At 43.9% G+C, this 18,474-nt stretch overlaps 3 protein-coding genes across 6 annotated transcripts in view; 2 read left to right on the top strand and 1 right to left on the bottom strand.

Annotated features, from left to right (window-relative positions):
- The window catches only part of prdm11 (PR domain containing 11), an 8,491-nt gene extending 6,688 nt beyond the window's left edge, over positions 1–1,803 (top strand). Inside the window, 1 exon segment of the mRNA XM_020615787.1 lies at positions 1,785–1,803. Coding sequence (XP_020471443.1) covers positions 1,785–1,803 — 19 coding nt within the window.
- Positions 922–11,557, top strand: cd59b (CD59 molecule (CD59 blood group) b). Its single transcript, XM_020615817.1, has 5 exons — positions 922–3,790; positions 7,205–7,267; positions 8,670–8,742; positions 10,437–10,538; positions 11,171–11,557. The coding sequence occupies exons 1-5, from the start codon at positions 3,719–3,721 to the stop codon at positions 11,368–11,370; spliced, it is 510 nt and encodes a 169-aa protein (XP_020471473.1). The 5' UTR covers positions 922–3,718; the 3' UTR covers positions 11,371–11,557.
- Positions 11,558–12,566: 1,009 nt separating this feature from the next.
- kcnj11l (potassium inwardly rectifying channel subfamily J member 11, like) overlaps positions 12,567–18,474 on the bottom strand; it is a 7,075-nt gene continuing 1,167 nt past the window's right edge. The window contains exons 2-6 of one of the 4 annotated variants that reach the window (XM_020615814.1): positions 18,212–18,377; positions 15,217–15,456; positions 14,870–15,139; positions 14,428–14,635; positions 12,567–13,749 (exon numbers count right to left, since the gene is read on the bottom strand). In XM_020615814.1, coding sequence (XP_020471470.1) covers positions 13,319–13,749; positions 14,428–14,635; positions 14,870–15,139; positions 15,217–15,456; positions 18,212–18,370 — 1,308 coding nt within the window. In that variant the 5' untranslated portion in view covers positions 18,371–18,377 and the 3' untranslated portion in view covers positions 12,567–13,318. Of the gene's footprint in view, positions 13,750–14,427; positions 14,636–14,869; positions 15,140–15,216; positions 15,457–18,134; positions 18,403–18,474 lie in introns of those variants that run through there. The other 3 variants (XM_020615815.1, XM_020615813.1, XM_020615816.1) reach the window with 3 other exon arrangements.

Here is an 18,474-nt window from a genome sequence, read left to right as displayed (position 1 = left end):
TTAAAAGTCTGTTTTGCACAGCGCTGAAATCAACACAGAGTTTTAATGTAACAGGTGATCCCAGTAGAGTACCACTACAACACTAGACTACAACTCTACAACAGTGAATCTCAACCAGAGGTGTTTGTACTTATGGGGGCGGCTGTGGCTCAGGAGGTAGAGCGGGGTCGTTTCCTAACCAGAGGATTAGCGGGTCAGTTCCCATTGTTCCCATTTTGTCCAGTCAACATGTCGAAGTGTCCTTGAGCAAGACACTGAACCCCAGTTGCTCCCGGTGATGTCACCGGTGTGTGAATGTGTGAGTATTTGGGAGTGTGAATGGCCGAGTAGTGTAAAAGCGCTTGAGTGTGCTGTGAAGCGTAGAAAAGCGCTATACAAATATAAGACCATTCCAGTGTGCGAGTCAACACACACCTGGTACAGACATGAGCATGAGCCTCACTTGAAATGGATGCGAGATGCTACACTTTTGGTCTGTGCCACTGCGTGTGCAACGTGAATGGCTGTGCCTCTAAATCTGATCAGCACAGAATTGGAAATCTCAGAGTGATTGGCCGGTCACTAGTCGAGGCTGATCATGCTGAAAACCGGCCATTTCTGATCTCAGCTGATTGATTGACGCATCTCTGATGAGTAGTATTACCATAACATCAGAATCAGCTTTAATCGCCAAGGAATTTGTCGAGAGCACAGAGGCCCCCAGTGTGTTTCAGGCAACAGACAACAGAATAGAGCATTCAAAGGTGGGAGAAGTGTGGCAGAAGGAGGGGAGGCAGTATTCACAAACATTATATACACATTTTGAGCTATCAGACTGTGGTCATTTCTGAGTCCTGTTGCTTCACTCATGGGTTAAGTGTTGATCAGAGCGACGGCCCGGGGGAAGAAACTGCCCCTGTGCCTAGTTGTCTTGGCGTACAGTGACCTGTAGCACCGTCCAGAGGGGAGGAGTTCAAACAGTTTGCGTCCAGGGTGTGAGGGGTCTGCAGAAATCTTTTGATCCGTTAGGTGTACAGAGGCAGGGCAGGTTGCCACCAATGGTTCTTTCTGCAGTCCTGACTGTCCACTGGAGTCTGTTCCTGTCTTGTTTGGTTGCTGAGTCTGAGTTAGTGTTTCCTAACACTGTGACATCTTTGCACCAACCTTCATATATGTAGAAACAAATTCCACATCCCCTCAACTTTCCGGTTTGCCCCTTCACTCGATCCACTCTGTGGATCTGGAAATCCAGGAGCATAACAGCTTCATCCTGGGGTCAAATCAATGCCGCCGATCGTGAGAAGTCAGAATTAGTCTGGTTGATGAGAAGCAGTTTGTCCATTTTGTTGGCAAGCGAGTGGAGGTTTATTAGATGGATAGCCGGGAGTGGCGTTTGGAGGCCTCTCTGTCAGAGCTTGACTCAGGCACCGGCTCTCTTTCCCCTGCAGCGGTTCTTGTAGGTTCTGAGTATCGCTGCTGCTCCACCAGCCAAAATGTCAAAACAACTTAGGCCGTCCATAAAAACAAGAGAAAAGGTGTTCAGAGTGAGTTGTCGGATGTTCAACAGCTCATCTTTCGTGAAAGTAATCCCAGATGGGTCACAAAAGACCAAAGCAACAAGAACACAGTAGAGCACGTCACTGAGGTGGCCACACACATGGCGCCATCTTGAACAACCAACAGTGACAGTCTGGCTGCACAAGATACATCTGTTTCCCATGCGTCTGTTATTTTAGAACTATAAGAAGAGTAGTTAGATAAAAGACAACACAAAAGGTTAAAACATGAAGTTTCTTTTGCTCCAGATTGCAGCAAGGCACATGAAACTTGACCAATATTAAAATGAAAACAAAAAAGGTTGGGAACCACTGGTCTACACTCCTGGACAAACTTATTTCATAAAGAAATCCCTGTTCTTGGATGGATGGATTACAGGCCTAGTGTGCACAGGTCCAGGGGTCCAAAGGATCAGCGGTGTCACCAGAGGAGACACAAAATGCCTATGAACACACAGAAAACCACAAGAGAAATATGCAAATGACTTTAAATAGCTGCAAAGCAGCTACAAAGACATGCAAAACCTCTTCAGAGTTGCAGTGCTATCACAAAGAGTGGCAAAATGACCATAAAGAGACTCAAAAAAACAACAGATGCACAAAACAAGAGTATTAGATGCAAAGCGAGAGAGAGAACAACTACAAAGCTCTGCCCGATATCTTTAATGAGCTGGATTTGACCATAAATGGAAACAACTGAAAACCCAACTTCAGAGACACAACTCGGTTACAAAGTCCCACAAAACTTATTCAGTCTGTGTAAGCACAAAAAGAAGCAAAGCGACAGAAGTAACACAAAATAACCACAGGGACTGACTACCAACGACACAGCCTTTTTGTGCTTTTCACGTGTGTCCGGGCGCCTGTTGTTTTATAATCCGTCCAAGTTCAGCTGGACACGGCGCTGAAACCTTCGACTCTGAGTGACTTCATTCACTGGCCTATGGCCCCTGACCGGCCCTGCTCTATTTACATAGAATAATAAAGCACTTGTTTCCAGTGTAACAGACACTTACACACTGGGAACAAACAGTTGGTGTCAAACTAAATGTCCATGCTATTGAACTGCTCCCCACTTTAGTTGATTTGGGATATTCAGTCGTGTAGTGCTTGATAGCAATGAATAGCTGCAGTGTAAGGGCATATAAAGGCTTTATATTTCTATTAGACATGCACACAGCCCTGCTTCACACTGTATATGTTGTACAAACTGTATGTTGTAAATGCTTATCAGTCTGTTTTAAGGAGAGTATTTTTCTCTTGAATTGGCGGATTGTACCATAGTGATCGAATGCAAGAACCCAAAGTAAAGGTGCTATCCTGCCATGTCATATCCTGTATTTTGCCACATTTGTTTAGATGTTAGCTGCAGCAAATTCTATATTTCAGATGTGTTCTTTTTCAATGCTGCGTTGGCTTTGTGTTATTAATGTATCTAGCATGGTAACATCAGTCTTCAAATAAGTTTTAAAAACTGCATGATATTCAGCTGCTGCTTTTGGTATTTTCTAATTATTAAGATGTCTATTTAAGCAGAATTAATTCTGAGATAGAATATGAAGAGCTGAATCAGGCTTAGATTAGCAGGCAGATTACTTATTAGTTCTTTTCTTAAACTTTTGGTACATTTTGCTTTGTGCCCTTGAATTAAAGAAACAGTGTAACAGTTTGGGAAGTACTGTTATTGGATATTGTTGCAGTGGTTTAGTTGATATGAATTTGTTGTTGTTGTTGTTTTTGGACTTTAACATCCAGGTGGAAAAAATATTCAGTGTGGCCTTCAATTTGTTATTCTGACTCCGATATCTGGAATGTCCTTGGAAACATGGGAATAAAAGCCACCCCATCAGTTACAGAATCTAAATCCAATGGCAAGGTTTCTTTGATCAAGTCAGCTTTTTTTAAATGGGCATGAATGTTTTGTGTGTGGTTTCACCTGTTAACAAGCTACTACAGGCCTGTGACAGGAAAAACTAGCTCCTTTGAGCTGTTTAAATCTGGCGAACGGGGGTAATGCCACGTGAATGCGGAAAAACCTCCTGTTGTTCTGACTTGGTGGAGGGCTCACATGTTATTCCAAGGCTGTGGAGCGAACATTGTTGCCTCACTAGATAAACTAAATTATCTCCTTTTGCTGTTTGTAGTGGTTTGTTACCAAGCGAAAAAAACAGTGCTTGCCTGAAATGATCTTTAGCCTTTGTGTCAACAGTTTTTTGACATGTCTGTTGTTCTTTTCACCAAAGTCGGAGACTGGCGTAAGTAGTTTTTCCCTCTTGGCTGTTTTTAATATCTGTTCAAAGTATATGCCATAAATACAGCTGAACTATCTTTGAGTAATATAGACGGATCCAGGGAGTGGCCAGGGGTGCTACCGGCCGTGCCCAGAATTCGATTGGCCACCCCTGGTACCAGTGTCAAAATAACCCTAATTCTCCCAGGCCAGCAGTAATTAAGTAGCGCAGCCCAAATTAGCTAAAGAAAGCAATACGTATATCTCATTTATTCACAAAATATCTATTTTGTTTCTTAATAATGTGGTGTTTATTTCATAGAACTAGTTTTTTTTTTTTTAGTTTTTTATTTTACTTTTTACGTACATTTCAAATGTGTTTCTCTGTTTCCAGACTTTGTGCTAATCTAAGCAAACAGCTTTTCAGTGCATAGACACGAGTGTTGTCTTTTGAGGAATATACGAATCCATGTATTTCCGAACATTTTTCCCAAAATGTCATTGTTTCTTTCTGTAATGCTCGCTGTATGGTTAGCACAGATGTTTACTGCTCTTCCTTTAATATCACTGACAGAAAATGCCTTTGTTTTTATGAACACATTGTGTATGTGTGTGTATTGAATGCATGCAAGTCTTTCTGGTTAAACTGTGGTTGTTTTGGGGGCTGAGTTGTTTCTGGTTGGATGATGCTAAATGATTCACGAGCAGCACAGAGCTTATCACAGCATGACCAGACTGTTGGCTTGGTCCCATCACAGGCTGAGCGTTTGTTTCAATCCAAAAACATTTGACTTATGAATGCCTATATTTTGTGCTATGCTATATGCTGTGTGTGTACAGCTATACCAACGTTTGGCTGATTGTAATCTGACTAGAGCTGTGTGGAGTTGGCTTTAAGTTGTTAATATTTGGTGTTGGCTAAAGTGACATTTTTCATTGCTGGAGTTTTGGTTACAGATGAACCAAAAACAAATGTTTCTTCCTTTCTCTGCTCACTACCTTCTCTTTAAAATACATTTTATCAGACATATTTCAGTCATCCATCGTCAGCCATCGGAGACAGACACTGTTGTTTTCAAGTGGAAACTTTTCTCATTTCTGTACTTTACAGGTTCTTTACCTGAGGAGCTGGTTTTATTTTATGCTAAACTTCTATTACATTTGTCTGATAACTGATTTCTTTGCAGATTCAGATTAATAATACAAAATCAACTTAAAATATTATTAGAGGTTATGATGGTTTATTTTTCACTGGGGGTAAATTCACAAACTTCTCAAATGTACATAAATTCAAATTAGCTCCACCTTTTACCAGCTGCAACAATAAAGTGATGAACACAATAACCCATCACTAATAATATAATTTACATTAATGTGAAATGTGCCATTCTGCATAATGAGAACTCGAATTATTTGTACTTTAAATATATTCTGATGCTACTACAGTACCTTTGTACTTTGACTTTTTCTACACTGTGCTATTATTAGTTGTACTTAAGTAAACGTCTGAGTACCTCTCCCCTCAGTGACACAATCCAACTTTGTTTCATTGATGGAGGAGTTTATTTTCCTCCAACAGTGGAGCTAGAGGAAGGTGACACCTGACACTGGTGTTTGGCTGCTGTTTGCACAGTGTTGCAATAGAGCACAGGCGTGTTCCTCCAAACGGGGGCCCCTGGGCAAATGCGTGTCAGACCGCATTGACTCCCACAGTACATGGTACTTTCATTATTTCCCTGGACACCCAGAAACCACCCGGCGCCCTGACATGGCAGCAGTTTGGATTTGTAAGCAACATGTTGATAATTCCCTGCTAGCAGCTTCTCATGTGACGATTTACCAGTTTTCTAGGACAGTGAACTCTAAATATTTAGATTTTTAACAACTGATCAGACAACAAAACACCTCAAATATGTCAAATATAAACTACAAAAAGGTTATTTAACCCACCTGTTATGTTCATTTCTCAGGAACAGCAGTGATGTTCCTGGGTAAATTTTATCATTACTAACCATTTCAATCACTATTTAGTGCAGATTATGGTTCAATGAGGATAATGCACTCTTTTTTTCATAAAAAAGTCATGTTAAAACTTTTTTTTAATGTACATTGGAAAGACCTACATATAAAATACATTCTTTTTACATGGCAGATGTTTTTTGGAATTTTATTTTACATTTTGAAATCTTTTTATGAAGTGATGTTGATAAATTAACATGAGACACCTCTTCTGTTCAGGGTCTAATTGACCCGAACAGTATCTTTGTAATATAAACATGCAGGGGGAGGTTGCAAATATGTGAAATGAACCATTTTCATGTTATATGTTAATTCCACATATTAAGCCAAGCAGAAGTTTCATACCAATAAAATACTTTAAACTATTGTTTTTTAAATGTTTTAACTTTACATAACAGGAAGGTTAAATAAATCTTTACAGGTTTTCATCACACAGTAGGCACCTTGAGATTATTAATATCCTCTGCAACTAAGCTCTTATGGTATCTGCTGCCCTTGTTGGCTAGCTGTGAACTATCTCTTTACCCATGGCTCCAGTCTGCATGCTAAGCTAGGTTAACCTAAGCTACACGTACTGTACACTGACATTAGGAACATCGAGCTCAAAGTTTAATCCAACAGTCTTGCTTTATTTAATGTGGGGTATTTGAATACATAACGGTGCATTAGGTTTCAACTTATGTTTTGCCTGTAAATTTTAGTCTGCATAAGCACATAACTGCTGTGCAGCATTTCTCTTAAATGATCAAAGTAGCATTACATGGAAATGCTCAACTACAAGTAGCCTACTTTAAATATGTACTTCTGACAATATTTGTTATACCTGCTAAATGCACATTTCATTTAGTTGAGGTTCAGGGATTGTCATGCACCCCTGTGTAAATGTTTTAGCTTTTTTAACAAGGTGTACTGAGTTTGTTTATGCTTATTTCAAATTTTTACTTTATTTTCGTGTTATTTGATTAAAGTTCTGGTCTTGCTCTGCCTCATTGTTTTTGAAGCTGCTATGACAAACCAGTTCCCTGAGAGCAAGCTGGCTGGGCTCTGAGGTCAGAAGTGGGAGTCTGGGTGGAGAGGTTGTTCCGGAGCTCACTGCCATTTAATGGAGAATTTACCCAATTTATGCATCAAAGCAAGTCACAGTTTCTCTCTTCTTGCCAGAAGGATGTGTTGGTCTGCAGGAGACGCAGTGTGAAAGGAGTATGATCAGCGAACACACAGTCTCCTGCCGCTTGGACTCGAGTCTGTAGGAAATCTGTCCCCTTGAGAGGACGGGTCGACGAGCAACGACAAAGGGCTCAGCAGTGACCCCCTGATGCTGCTGTCACCATGTCAGGAAGTGGCTGATGGTGAAACTGTGACCTCTTTGTCAGCTCTGCTCACTGTTACTGAGGCTGAATGAAATGATCTTTGTCCACAGGTGTCTGTTAACGTGTTGCTAACCAGAGGCGGCAGCTACGAGGAGCTCCCATCACCTGCTGCAGTAAGAATTCATTCACTCTTTACACATTCACACCACTTTATGTAGAGAATGGCAGTGCAGTCCAGTGCTGGTATCTGTAGTCCTGTGGCCTCTGTGTGTCAGGGCCACCCTCCTCTGCTAACTGGGGGAAAGTGAAGCTGATCAGATGAAACGCAACACTGGCTGCAGCTTCACCCAGCAGCTGGTTGCAGATACAGTCGCCTCTGTGTGCAGCAGTCACATCTGTCACACCCTGGGACTGATGGATGACAAAACAAACACACCCCGAGTGCGACCACAATCGCAGTCTGTGTGACTATGCTACACAACTCTGAGAAAACACTGGGAAAACACTGAGTTTAGTGTGTGAAAACTGATATTTCACTAATGGTGGTTTTCTTTGGGATGAAAGAGAACAGAGCCAGATGTACAAATTGGGCTTGTGCTGAATGTGTCGGTGCACTCTGCAGCCGCACAAATACTCAAATGCCAAAGTGACACTAGTCCCACACTGGACATTTCACTGTGGTCGGACTGAAACCCCACAACTCCATGTCCCAGGCGTTTACTGTCCAGCCGCAGTTTGTGTGCTCCTCAGAAGAGGGAATAATGTCTGTCTTTTATGGTTCTGCTGAGGATAAGTTCAGGTTCTTCTGAATAACACCCAGACTTTATTGATCCCAGTGGGAAATCCACCAGCTACCCAGCAGGACGTAAAGTACTTCACAGTATAAATATATAAGGTAGTTACCATCAGCTCCACCTTTACCAGCTGCAGCATTAAACTGATGGACACAGTAATTAGTCACTATGATCCAGTATCAGAGACATTACTGGGACACGGGCCGTTCTGCTGGATGAGTAATGGTACTGATGGTACTTCAGGTTTATTTGGATGCTGATACTTTTGTACTTAACACTTTGAATGTAGGACAGGAGTATTTCTGCACTGTGGTATTACTACCTTTACTGCAGTAAAGTACAGTATCTGAGTACTTCTTCCACCATTGGCATTGTCAGCTTCATGTAGTTTAATGATCTAGGGGCAACTTGGAGGTTCAGTGTCTTGCCCAAGGACACTTCAACATGTGGACTACAGGCACCGAGATTCGAACCTCTGACCAGGAGACGACTGCTCTACCCACTGAACCACAGTTGCCCCGAGCAAGTGGATCTTCCTGGCACTGAGTGCAGCTGTACTACAGCTGTCAGTGAGGCGGTGGCCCAGTGACTGTTGGAGGGGAGGAGGAAAAGGAGGGTGTTTCTCTACACAGGCTGTCTTTGTGGTTTGCTGGACAAAGAGCTGTTCTCAGTTCCCTGCCGTCTGCGTTGGGGGCCACAGTGGAACAGTACTGGACACTGAACCCAGGCAGACGCTCTGCTGCTCTGACCTGACGCCTTCTCCTGTCTGGTTTCACTTCAGGTTTATTTCTGGGACGACATGAAGTGCTGCCTTGGACTCTTCCTGCTGCTCTGCTGTGGGGTGCTTCATTTGGGTGAGTGGCCCAGGCCCAGACAGATACTGGGGGGTCGGAGAGCCAACAACCTCATCTTCCTTCAGATAACATTTTAGTTTTAATAACTCCTCCTTATTTGCACTTCTAAGCAGTGTATAGTGTTAACAGTGCATAGGTGGATGGATAGATTTGACAGTAGTAAAGGTAAATACAAGACTGCAGTCACCAAAGCAACTTGGAGTACTTCACACCAACAGGACAGCATTAATACAAAATAGGAGAGAAACGATATAGATAGTGTAAATAGACCAGACCAAGGAACTGAACAGTAACAAAATAGGATGGGACGGAATCGCCAAGTGTGATGTAATGAAATGCAGTGACCACCAGGTGAGACTGAAGCTGTGATGTGAAAAAACTGAATTGGAGCAGAGCTGCAGTTTCCTGGAAGTGAGTTCTCATATTTGGATCATAAAAGCAAAGCCTCTTGGTCTGAAATCTGCAGATCTCTCTGCATTATGTTTTTATCGCTGACAAAACCAATGCAACTGCAGGGGTGGAGGAAAAAACAGTCCTACATCTGAAAGCACTAGTTGAACTAACTGCTGTTACAGAACCGAGGTTGTCTCTGAGGAGCCTGAAACTGTTGCCTAAGAGGAGATGTGTTCAGTTTTTAAAGTGAAACTTAAATGAGTAAGTCTTTGTTCTCAAAAGGTGAGCTTTTCAAAAAGGTACTGGCTCTAAATGTGTGCAGGTAGCTTGACCCAAAAAGCTCAGTTAGATCAGTCTGGAGCTGATTTTCACCAGCAGGTGGAGTGTAACCGAAGCCCAGCCACACATTTTAACAGGGTTTCAGTGGGCCCTTAAAAAAAACAGATTAATGTGTTAATAGTCACCATGAATATGTGGCTGACTTGTCTTCATATCGTATTTGGCAGTAAGGCTGTGACTTAACTTGGTTTAAACCACTGAACCTGATGACACCTGCAGGAAGCTGGTTGTAGTGATGCAGCCGACCCAGTGGGACTGTTCTCCTGGAGTGTAGGTTCTCAGTGCCGTGGCCTCCGCTGACAGTGGATTATTTAAAATACTGTCTGATCGACCGTAACTAACAGCTCTAACATGGCTCTACATGTTCAGTAAAACCGCTGCCTCATGGGAAAACAGCAAAATACTGAAACACTGCAAATCCAGAAAACAAGCAGAACCATTTTGTGCGACTTGAAGAAGACTTGGAGAACAGTTAACCTCACTGAATGGGGCTGAGCCAACAACATGCTGGGTCAGTTATTTAGTTCTAAGACTGTGTCTGCATGTTGTTATTTACCTCCACTGTGATGTTGCAGCTGGGCCGGCCTACATATCTGAACCAGTCGTGCAGAGACATCCTGTAGCTGGCTCCAGCACTGGTTGGAAGTGTTCTCGGGATCTGGTTGCATTTTCTCTTGCGCTTGCATTGTCACCTCAGTGAAGACGGCTCTGTAACGTTTTACTTTAAGCTGCAGTGTCTTGCCTCGGGGAAAAGCTTCACCTCTTCTCATATACATATGGGCACATCAGTGTTGTTTGAAGACTAGCATGAAAGCTCCTGAACCTGTCCTTTGAACTAGACTTGGATCTTGATGCAGCTGAGCTCACGTCAGTGGCCTCAGCTCAGGACCAGCTTACGCATCTGTTGCTCAATACTGATTTGGTCAAGTTGAACAAAGTAAAACCAGTTTCTTCTTCTTCAGGTTCGGGGCTCAGCTGCTACAAATGCTCTGATTACACCGGGCGCTGTTCCAACGTCCAGGACTGCACGTATGAAGACTCCTGTATCTCTCTGAGTGAACGAGGTCAGTGTCACCCAGCTGCCTGTAAAGGCAGCAGTACTTTGCTGAGTGTTGTTTAAAGGATTACATGGAACAGTCTGTGTTTGTAGAGAAATTAAACGGCAACGCTGTTGAGCACTGCAATTTGTGTGTTAGGGTTCATGCTCGTCTTTGGGAACAGCAGCTGAAGAACCAGCCTCTCCTCGGTCCATTTAGTAGCAGCTCTGAAGCTTTAGCTCATGTCACATGGCCTTCAGCAGCACATAGAGGTGGAACAGTTGACTGGTGCTGCAGATTCTGAGGAGACTGGGCCTCGTGCAAACACATTTTCTTATTCTTGTATTCATCGTATTAGGATGTATTCGTTGTTTCCTGCATTGCTTATTTTCTTCTGTTTTTTCTTGTGTCCTTCCTGTTTCTCTCCTCAATCGATTAATCAGTTGGTCATTAATCAATTCATATTGTTAATGAGTTAAATTAAGTAACTGAAATGTTAATGGGTATTTTTTCCAAAAATCTATATTGAGAAAATAATCATGGTTCAGACCTGGTTTTAGGGTCAAGTTAGAACCAGGTGTAGGTCAGGGAGTGCATCATGTCAGTGAGGGTCCTGACAAAGACAGACGTACCTGTGTATGTGTGTTTCCTGTGTCCAGATGGGAAGACCATCCGTCAGTGTATCAGGTACACAGACTGCGATAACTCTCGTCTCAGCCAGATGTTCCCATCCATCTCCAGCTTCAACTACCGCTGCTGCAGCAGCAACCTGTGCAACTCGGGAAGCACAGTTACCACGGCGACATCGGTCCTGGCCCTGGCGGGGTCCCTGCTGGGTGTTTGGTGGTGCTGGGTCTGAAGGTGCGGTGCACGAATCCCTGCCATGGTTGAGTCTCTAGGATCAGTAGCTGTGAAAAGTTCATTTGAGCTAAACAGGTTATATTTTATTCGGCTGGTGCAGCTCAGGTCTGAAGGACCCATTCACCTTCTTTGCTAATTTCATCATCATACTTTATTCTGGTTTAACAATAAATACAAGAGAAAATGACCACTCTTTGTTTTGTTGTATTTTGCTTCAAATTGAAATTCCTGTTCCTTCCTGGTAACACTCTGGTTCTTTAATGGAGAAACCATCAGGTGTTTCTAAATCGTCTGTCGCATCAGATTAAATCACCTTTTGTTCATAAACACGATTTTACAGTGTCTCACAATAATGTTTCTGGTGGAGTTCAGTCAGTGGTGGAAGAAGCACTCGCAGCTTTTACTCGAGTATAAAGGTATTGGCATCCAAATATACCTGAAGTAGCAAAAGTAGTCATAATGCAGAAAGGCACATTACACATTAATGTATATATTATTGGGTTATAGTCATCAATGCATTATTTAATGTCAGGTTTTATATAAATTACTGCAATGACTTGTACGGGACATCGTAGGCTCCTCTCATTTCACTCTATGTGCTTTACGGTCGCTATTACAGACCGTCAGGTGGTGAATGTGGGACCTCGTGGGTCTGCAGGTGCCTGAGACTCGTATACAATATAATCGTTTCTGTAGAAACTTGGTTTTATTTGACTGGGATGTAATTCTTAATGAAAGCAGAAGAAAACTGGACACAGTCTCTATACAGACCAAAGCACCTGATTTTTAAAGGTACTGTTTGTGATGGGAGCTGTAGCAGTGGGAGAACCTGCGAGAGGCCACCCTCAGGTCAGTGAGTTTTATTGCAGGTGGACAGACATGTAACAGCACAGCTGTGGTCTACAAAACTGACTAATAATACATTTAAAACAAGTTTACAAAAGGTGGGAGCAAATACCTAAAGTGATACAACTCTTTACTGTAGCCCTTTAATGCATGAACAAGAAAGCACAACACAGTTATTTAAGGCAAATGACTACAGCACACTGACAAACAGCAACACAGTAAAACAGCACAGCAGCAGGAAGGAAACAGGCTTCATGTTCACACACTCCACACACAGCTGATGGACACTAAACTGTCAAACAAAAGAAATGGAAGAGTTGCTCACAGCCGAGAAAAAGGTCGGTACACGGCGGACGGTGTGAAACAGCTCCAGAGAAATCCGAGAAAACACAACTAGTAATAGATTTTTAAGAAGGACTTTGTGTTTGCGAAGCGAACTTCCAGTGTCCCAGTTTGATGGATGCTGTAGTGAATAGTGTGTTGGTGTTTTTTGGTGGTTGGTGCACTAGCTGCTGGGAAACTGTCCAAATACATGACGTATTAACTGTTGACAATGTGCTAAATACCTTTGTAGTTACACAGAGAACTGAACTGCAGGCAGAACCTCATCTCCAAAGCCAAGTCTCAGGTTTAGCTCGTAACATGGACGGGTCATGAAACAACGGGCCCCTGGGCACAGGCATGTAAAGGGCCCCCACCTCCTACAACGGAGCCCCAGACTGAGACACATAAATGTAATGAACGTGCTGTTCAGCATTGCTCCAGTCATGCTTCACTGGCAGTGAGGCCTGTTTCACACATCTTACCAGGGGTTTATCCTTTATAATAGAAAACACTTTACAGCAACAGGAAATGACACCGTACCTGCACCAAATGTGACTTTAGAGCCTTACCACCATTTAGACTGAGTAAAGGAACATAACAGTGTTTATCAATGATTTTTTCTTGTGTTCACCAGCTGTCGCTTTCTTTCCAGCTGTGAGCACCTCATCTTTTCCTTTGTGCATTGCATCATAGGAGAATAATGTCCATCAACAGTGTTTACTCTGGCTACACCAGTGTGAAGACCAAACCTGCAGAGACTGAAGAGACTGCCTGTTTCAGTCACTCATGTCTCCCAGTCCGTCCTCATCAATCTGTCGTCCAATCACTTCCAGCTGCACCACCTTCTTCTGTCCTTTCTGCTCCACCTGTTGCTCTGGTTTCTCTGATTGGGCGTACCAGGGCTGAGGGGCGGAGCTTCCGCAGGCCCGACCTCCTCTACGGAAACCTCCTCTGCCGGCTCGGACTAACCCCCATCCCTGCAGGTGGGCGTCAGACCCTCCTTCCTGTACTCCTCTGGTCTGATCCAGCTCTTTGGCGCTGAGAGATGACATCCGGACGGGAACTGTGTTGCCGAATTTAGAGTAGTCGACACAATAGCGGCCGTCCTCCTCTGTGATGATGGAGACGAAGCGTCTCCCCCACAGAATTTCCTCAGGAGTGTAGGAGGTCCGGGCCTGCATGCTGATCCCTGTGGTCTCCACCACCCCTACGGACAGAGACTTGTGAGATTTCAGGGCTCTTATTTTGGAGAGTTTCTGCCCCCTTGTGGCCAAACATTTCTTCCTGCAGCTTTGAGAACCAACACATTAAACTTAGACTGAAAGCTGCTCTGACCTGTATTTTAATATGAACATGGATCAGAGGAAACTTGTATTTGAAAGCTAGTAGTGATGAACCTGCAGAGAATGATCAGCTGAATGTGTGTATGGTTCTTAGTACTGAGTTTCAGCTCGTTTAGTGTCCTGAAAAACCAGTGTAGCTTTAAGAACGTGAACACACTCATCTACACTAAAGTTGTTTTCACGGGCATAACTGTTAATATTCTGTTTGCATGTGAGTTTCCTGTGAAATGTGCTGCTTGCATTTTTATATTAACTGTATTTTGAAAATTGAAGCTGCACACCCTGCAAAACTGGAGACAGTGCATGTTTGATTTGATAAATCAAGAGATAATACTTTTATCAATCCAAAATCAATTATTGACTAATCTTTTATTTGCAACAACAAAATGCACCAACCTGATTTCAGCTGAAATTTAAACTAGTAAATATCTAGCCCTACACTGGTAGCGTCATGTTAGCTCCTCCGCATTAGTAGGCCTGTGTTAGCATTTATGTTTAGTGCCCATCTGTATCCATGGATCCAGATGGGCAGGGTTCCTGACCTTCCAGGATGACGATAATCTCCAGGTCCTCGGAGGCCAGCGACTGGGCCGAGAGCTCGTACAGAGGACTTCCTCTTTCCATGGTGTGGCTGATGATCAGAGGAGAAACCAGGAAGATGCCATTGCTCCTCAGAGGGTTCTCCACCTGGATGTCCAGCTGACACACTGGGATAACCTCGCCCTCAGCCGTCACTGTCCGCCGGATCACCTGGAGGCAAAGCTCACAGTCAGTGTCATTCCACATGGCAGCAGCAGGTTTTCATGGTCAAGCAGTCGTATTATGAGGGACAAACTGGAATATTGGTTTTATGGCATTATGGAGAAACGGAGTGGCCCTTGGCAGAGGTCTGCACTCTGAGTGCTGTCTAGTTCATCCATGCATCTATTGCTCAAGACCACATGACCAAACAAGAAGTGTTGTATTGTGGTTGAAAGACGTCACCTGCAGCTGGATGGTGGCAGAGATGATCATGCTCTTCCTCAGGTCTCCAACTCGGAACATGAAGGTTGGCCGGCTGTTTCGCGGTGCAATGACAGCATTTCTGGAAAAGATGAGTGTTTCTGCTCGGCGGTTGGCCTGGGCCGTCTTCATGAAGACGCAGCCAAGCATCACGGCATTGATGATGAGCCCCAAAATATTTTGTATGATCAGCACAGTGATGGCCAGAGGACATTCCTCCGTCACCATCCTGCCTCCAAAACCAATGGTCACCTGGAGCAGATGACATCCATGGTTACAAACAACAAACCGCTGCACCTGGATCAGTCCACCACAGTAACAACTCTCACCTGGACTTCGATGGAGAAGAGGAAGGCAGAGGTGAATGAGTGGATGGCGGTGACACAGGGGATGGGGCCCGGCTCGGCATCAGGGTCACGAGGCTCCAGGTCTCCGTGAGCGAAGGCCACAAGCCACCAGACCATAGCAAAGAGCATCCAGGAGCAGAGAAAGGCTGAGGTGAAGATGAGGAAGGAGTGTTGCCACTTCAAATCCACCATGGTGGTGAAAACATCCTGCAGGAAGCGACCCTGCAACGCCGAGAAGACAACGGTCAGTAGAGCAGACGGGAAGACGGACCACACCTCAGTCTTATTTAAGTACAGAGGAACGAGAACATGTCTCAGATGTGCTTTCATTCATTGTATTAGCATATTTGTTATACAGTGCTACATGGAAATCACTGCAGCAGCGATGTCCCTGGCTGGGAGGAAATACGGAGCACGGCCAAAATTAGCCTACAAAAGCACTAGGAGTTCAACTAACTTTTTACATGCATTTGAAAATGTGCCACCCCTCTCTGACTCTGTGCCCCATCTTGGCCAGCACACCCAAAGTTTTCTAGATCCGCCTCTGCACTGCGTGTAGTGAGTGACAGCAGCGCTCTGACTTTACCTGCTATCAATAATGCTGTACGATAATCGATCGGGACGCACAGAATACCATGGCTCCTGAATTGCTTTCATGTGTATGTGTGTGTAATAGTGCCATGAGCGTTTGTTCTCCGTGTATAGTAACAAGGCCGTTTTTTGGTATTGTGGTTGAAAAGCGATCCTGTGAACCAGTTCACACAAAACACAGACAGAAGTCGGTTACACTGCTCTTTCTGATTTCAGGATATTGGATAAAGGGCAGTGCTTTTATTGCTGAGGGTGTACTATTTCCCAGCTATGCTGCTTCAGTTGTTTTAGTTGAAATCATCTGAGAACAGAGTAAAAGGATAAGGATAATCACCTTTATAAAACCAGTGACATAAAAGGGATGCGTAGACACCAAGGTAACTACAGTACATCACTGTACAGTGTTGATGATGGATATTTCCGCTGCTGTGTGCAGGTTGTTGTTTTTTGTGTATCTGAAACAACCCCTGAGACGATGTAATGAAGAGGCGTGGAGCCAGGGTTCCATGTCCAGAACCCAAGAGAGAGTGTTCATCCTGCTTTGTCATCATACCTGATGTGGCACTGACCCTCTGGAACAGATCGACTTCAGGTGTCATCCACACACACTACATCATCTGAATACATTTTCCAAGGCATGAATCTGAAGTGAACTGCTGACCTGTGAACTGGCATGGACTGAGCCTACAGAGAGGAAATGACCAAAAACATGAAGTGATCCAAGTTCTGATCAGAAAGCTGTTCTCGCTACACAGCTTTGGTAATGTCAGCTGTTTTGTAAATGCAGTAATTAATAATCAGCTGGACAGCCATTACCACAGACATGATGCTCAGCAGTAGCCTTGTTTTCTGAGGCTGCTTAAAAATGCAGAGCTTAGCTGTCAGCCCCTCACTCAGGTCTACAGAGGGCATCCCAACCAGAAGCATCAAGGTGTGGTATGGAAAAACCACACCGAGTGAGAGGACAGCTCTCCAGAGAGTCACTTAGACTGCAGAGAGGATCACTGGCTCTCAAACATTCTGTACACGCACAGCTGCAGAAACAAGTACGGGCCTTCCTCAGGGACCCACACCATCAGGTGGAGAAACTCAGCTTCAGCAGTAGGAGGACCAGGTTCACCGGAGGCTTCTCTCCAGCAGCCCTTGGACTGGTAGAGAAACAGAGTCAGGCTGGAGAGATACATGTAGGCAGGTGACAGAGGACACATCTACAGGTCTCGGTATGAAGATGAATTTAAACGTTTATCTGAAGTGAAAATGAGACTGAGTCAGACAGGTGGGCAAGTCACTGTGGTTCTAGTCATGTGTCTCACATGTAAGATTAGTTCATTTTTATGAGTGAAACGTCAAAGGGAGCAAGAAGAATCAACGTTGTGCATTTGGCAGAATGAGCCCCAGATTCACGACTAACAAATATTGTGATCGCAGATTAATCTGCTGAGAATTTTCTGGATTTATTGTCTAGTTTACAAAAAGAGTCAGAGATGATGAGATCACACATCTTGTTTATTCCGACCGACAGAGATCCAGTTTCCTTTGTCACAAGTCAAGAGACCAAATATTTGAGCAGCCGGGCCTGAAAAATGGTTCAAGGTTTGTGTCTGAAAATTGAATTGATGATCAAAAAAGTGTCTTAATTGTCTATTTGTTTGTTGGCACTCTATCTACATGTGTTCATTATTCTTTTTATTCTTCATTCGGATCCCCAGTAACTTCCACAAAGCCTTGCTAGTCTCCCTGGGTGCCACACAAAAACAATAACAAAACAAGCAATATTTTAAAAACGTCTCAAGGTATCAATAAACTGTTCTCCTTTAACTTCATTTCCAAAACAAGTTGACTTGGTGAATGTGTCATGTACAATGGCAAACTGCTCCACTTTGTTTCCTTGCATTAGTTTTTGAAACAGGAAACAAATGGTAAATGGTCTTATACTTGTATAGCACCTTTTTACGCTTTTACAGCACACTCAAAGCGCTTTCACATTATTTCACATTTGCACTCCCAAACACTCACACACACCGGTGACATCACCAGAAGCAACTGGGTGTTTAGTGTCTTGCTCAAGGACAGTTCGACATGTTGACTGGACAAGCAGGGAATCGAACTGCTAATCCTCCGGTTAGGAAACGACCCGCTCTACCTCCTGAGCCACAGCTGCCCCCAAGTAGAAAACATCCTTTTGGTGCATTCCTGGTATTATACTTATGGCCATTACTTGTGTATAACAGTTGATGGTGGAGGACATTTGTGATTTTAGGCAAAGAAATATTTCTTATAAACCAAAGCAGAGAAACCCTGTCCCTCACCAGTGGCCTGAGGTTGTGTGTGTCCTGACAGCGTTTGTTCTTCTGTTGGTGCTCAGACTGAGTCTGCTCTGTAATACCTGCTCTCTGATGTTCTTGTGTGCCACGTTGCATGAGCCGCTCTTGGTAATGAAGCGGGCTCTCTGGGATCTGGAGCGGCTGCGGTTTGGCTGGTTCTGGTCCTCTGCCATACGGGTTAACAGGAAGCTGTCAGGCAGGACACCCTTTCTGGCCAACATGATGCTGCACTGCCTGTGTACACACACACACACTGCTTAATGCATTAAAGGACAGGATGTGGTGTCGCTCAGCTAACCCCCCCCCCCTCTTGACAAGGGAGGGG

Source organism: Monopterus albus, unplaced genomic scaffold, assembly GCF_001952655.1.
Source record: "Monopterus albus unplaced genomic scaffold, M_albus_1.0 scaffold170.1, whole genome shotgun sequence".
Taxonomy (NCBI): domain Eukaryota; kingdom Metazoa; phylum Chordata; class Actinopteri; order Synbranchiformes; family Synbranchidae; genus Monopterus; species Monopterus albus.
Note: the sequence above shows the minus strand (reverse complement) of the source record. Positions and strands in the feature narration are given on the sequence as shown.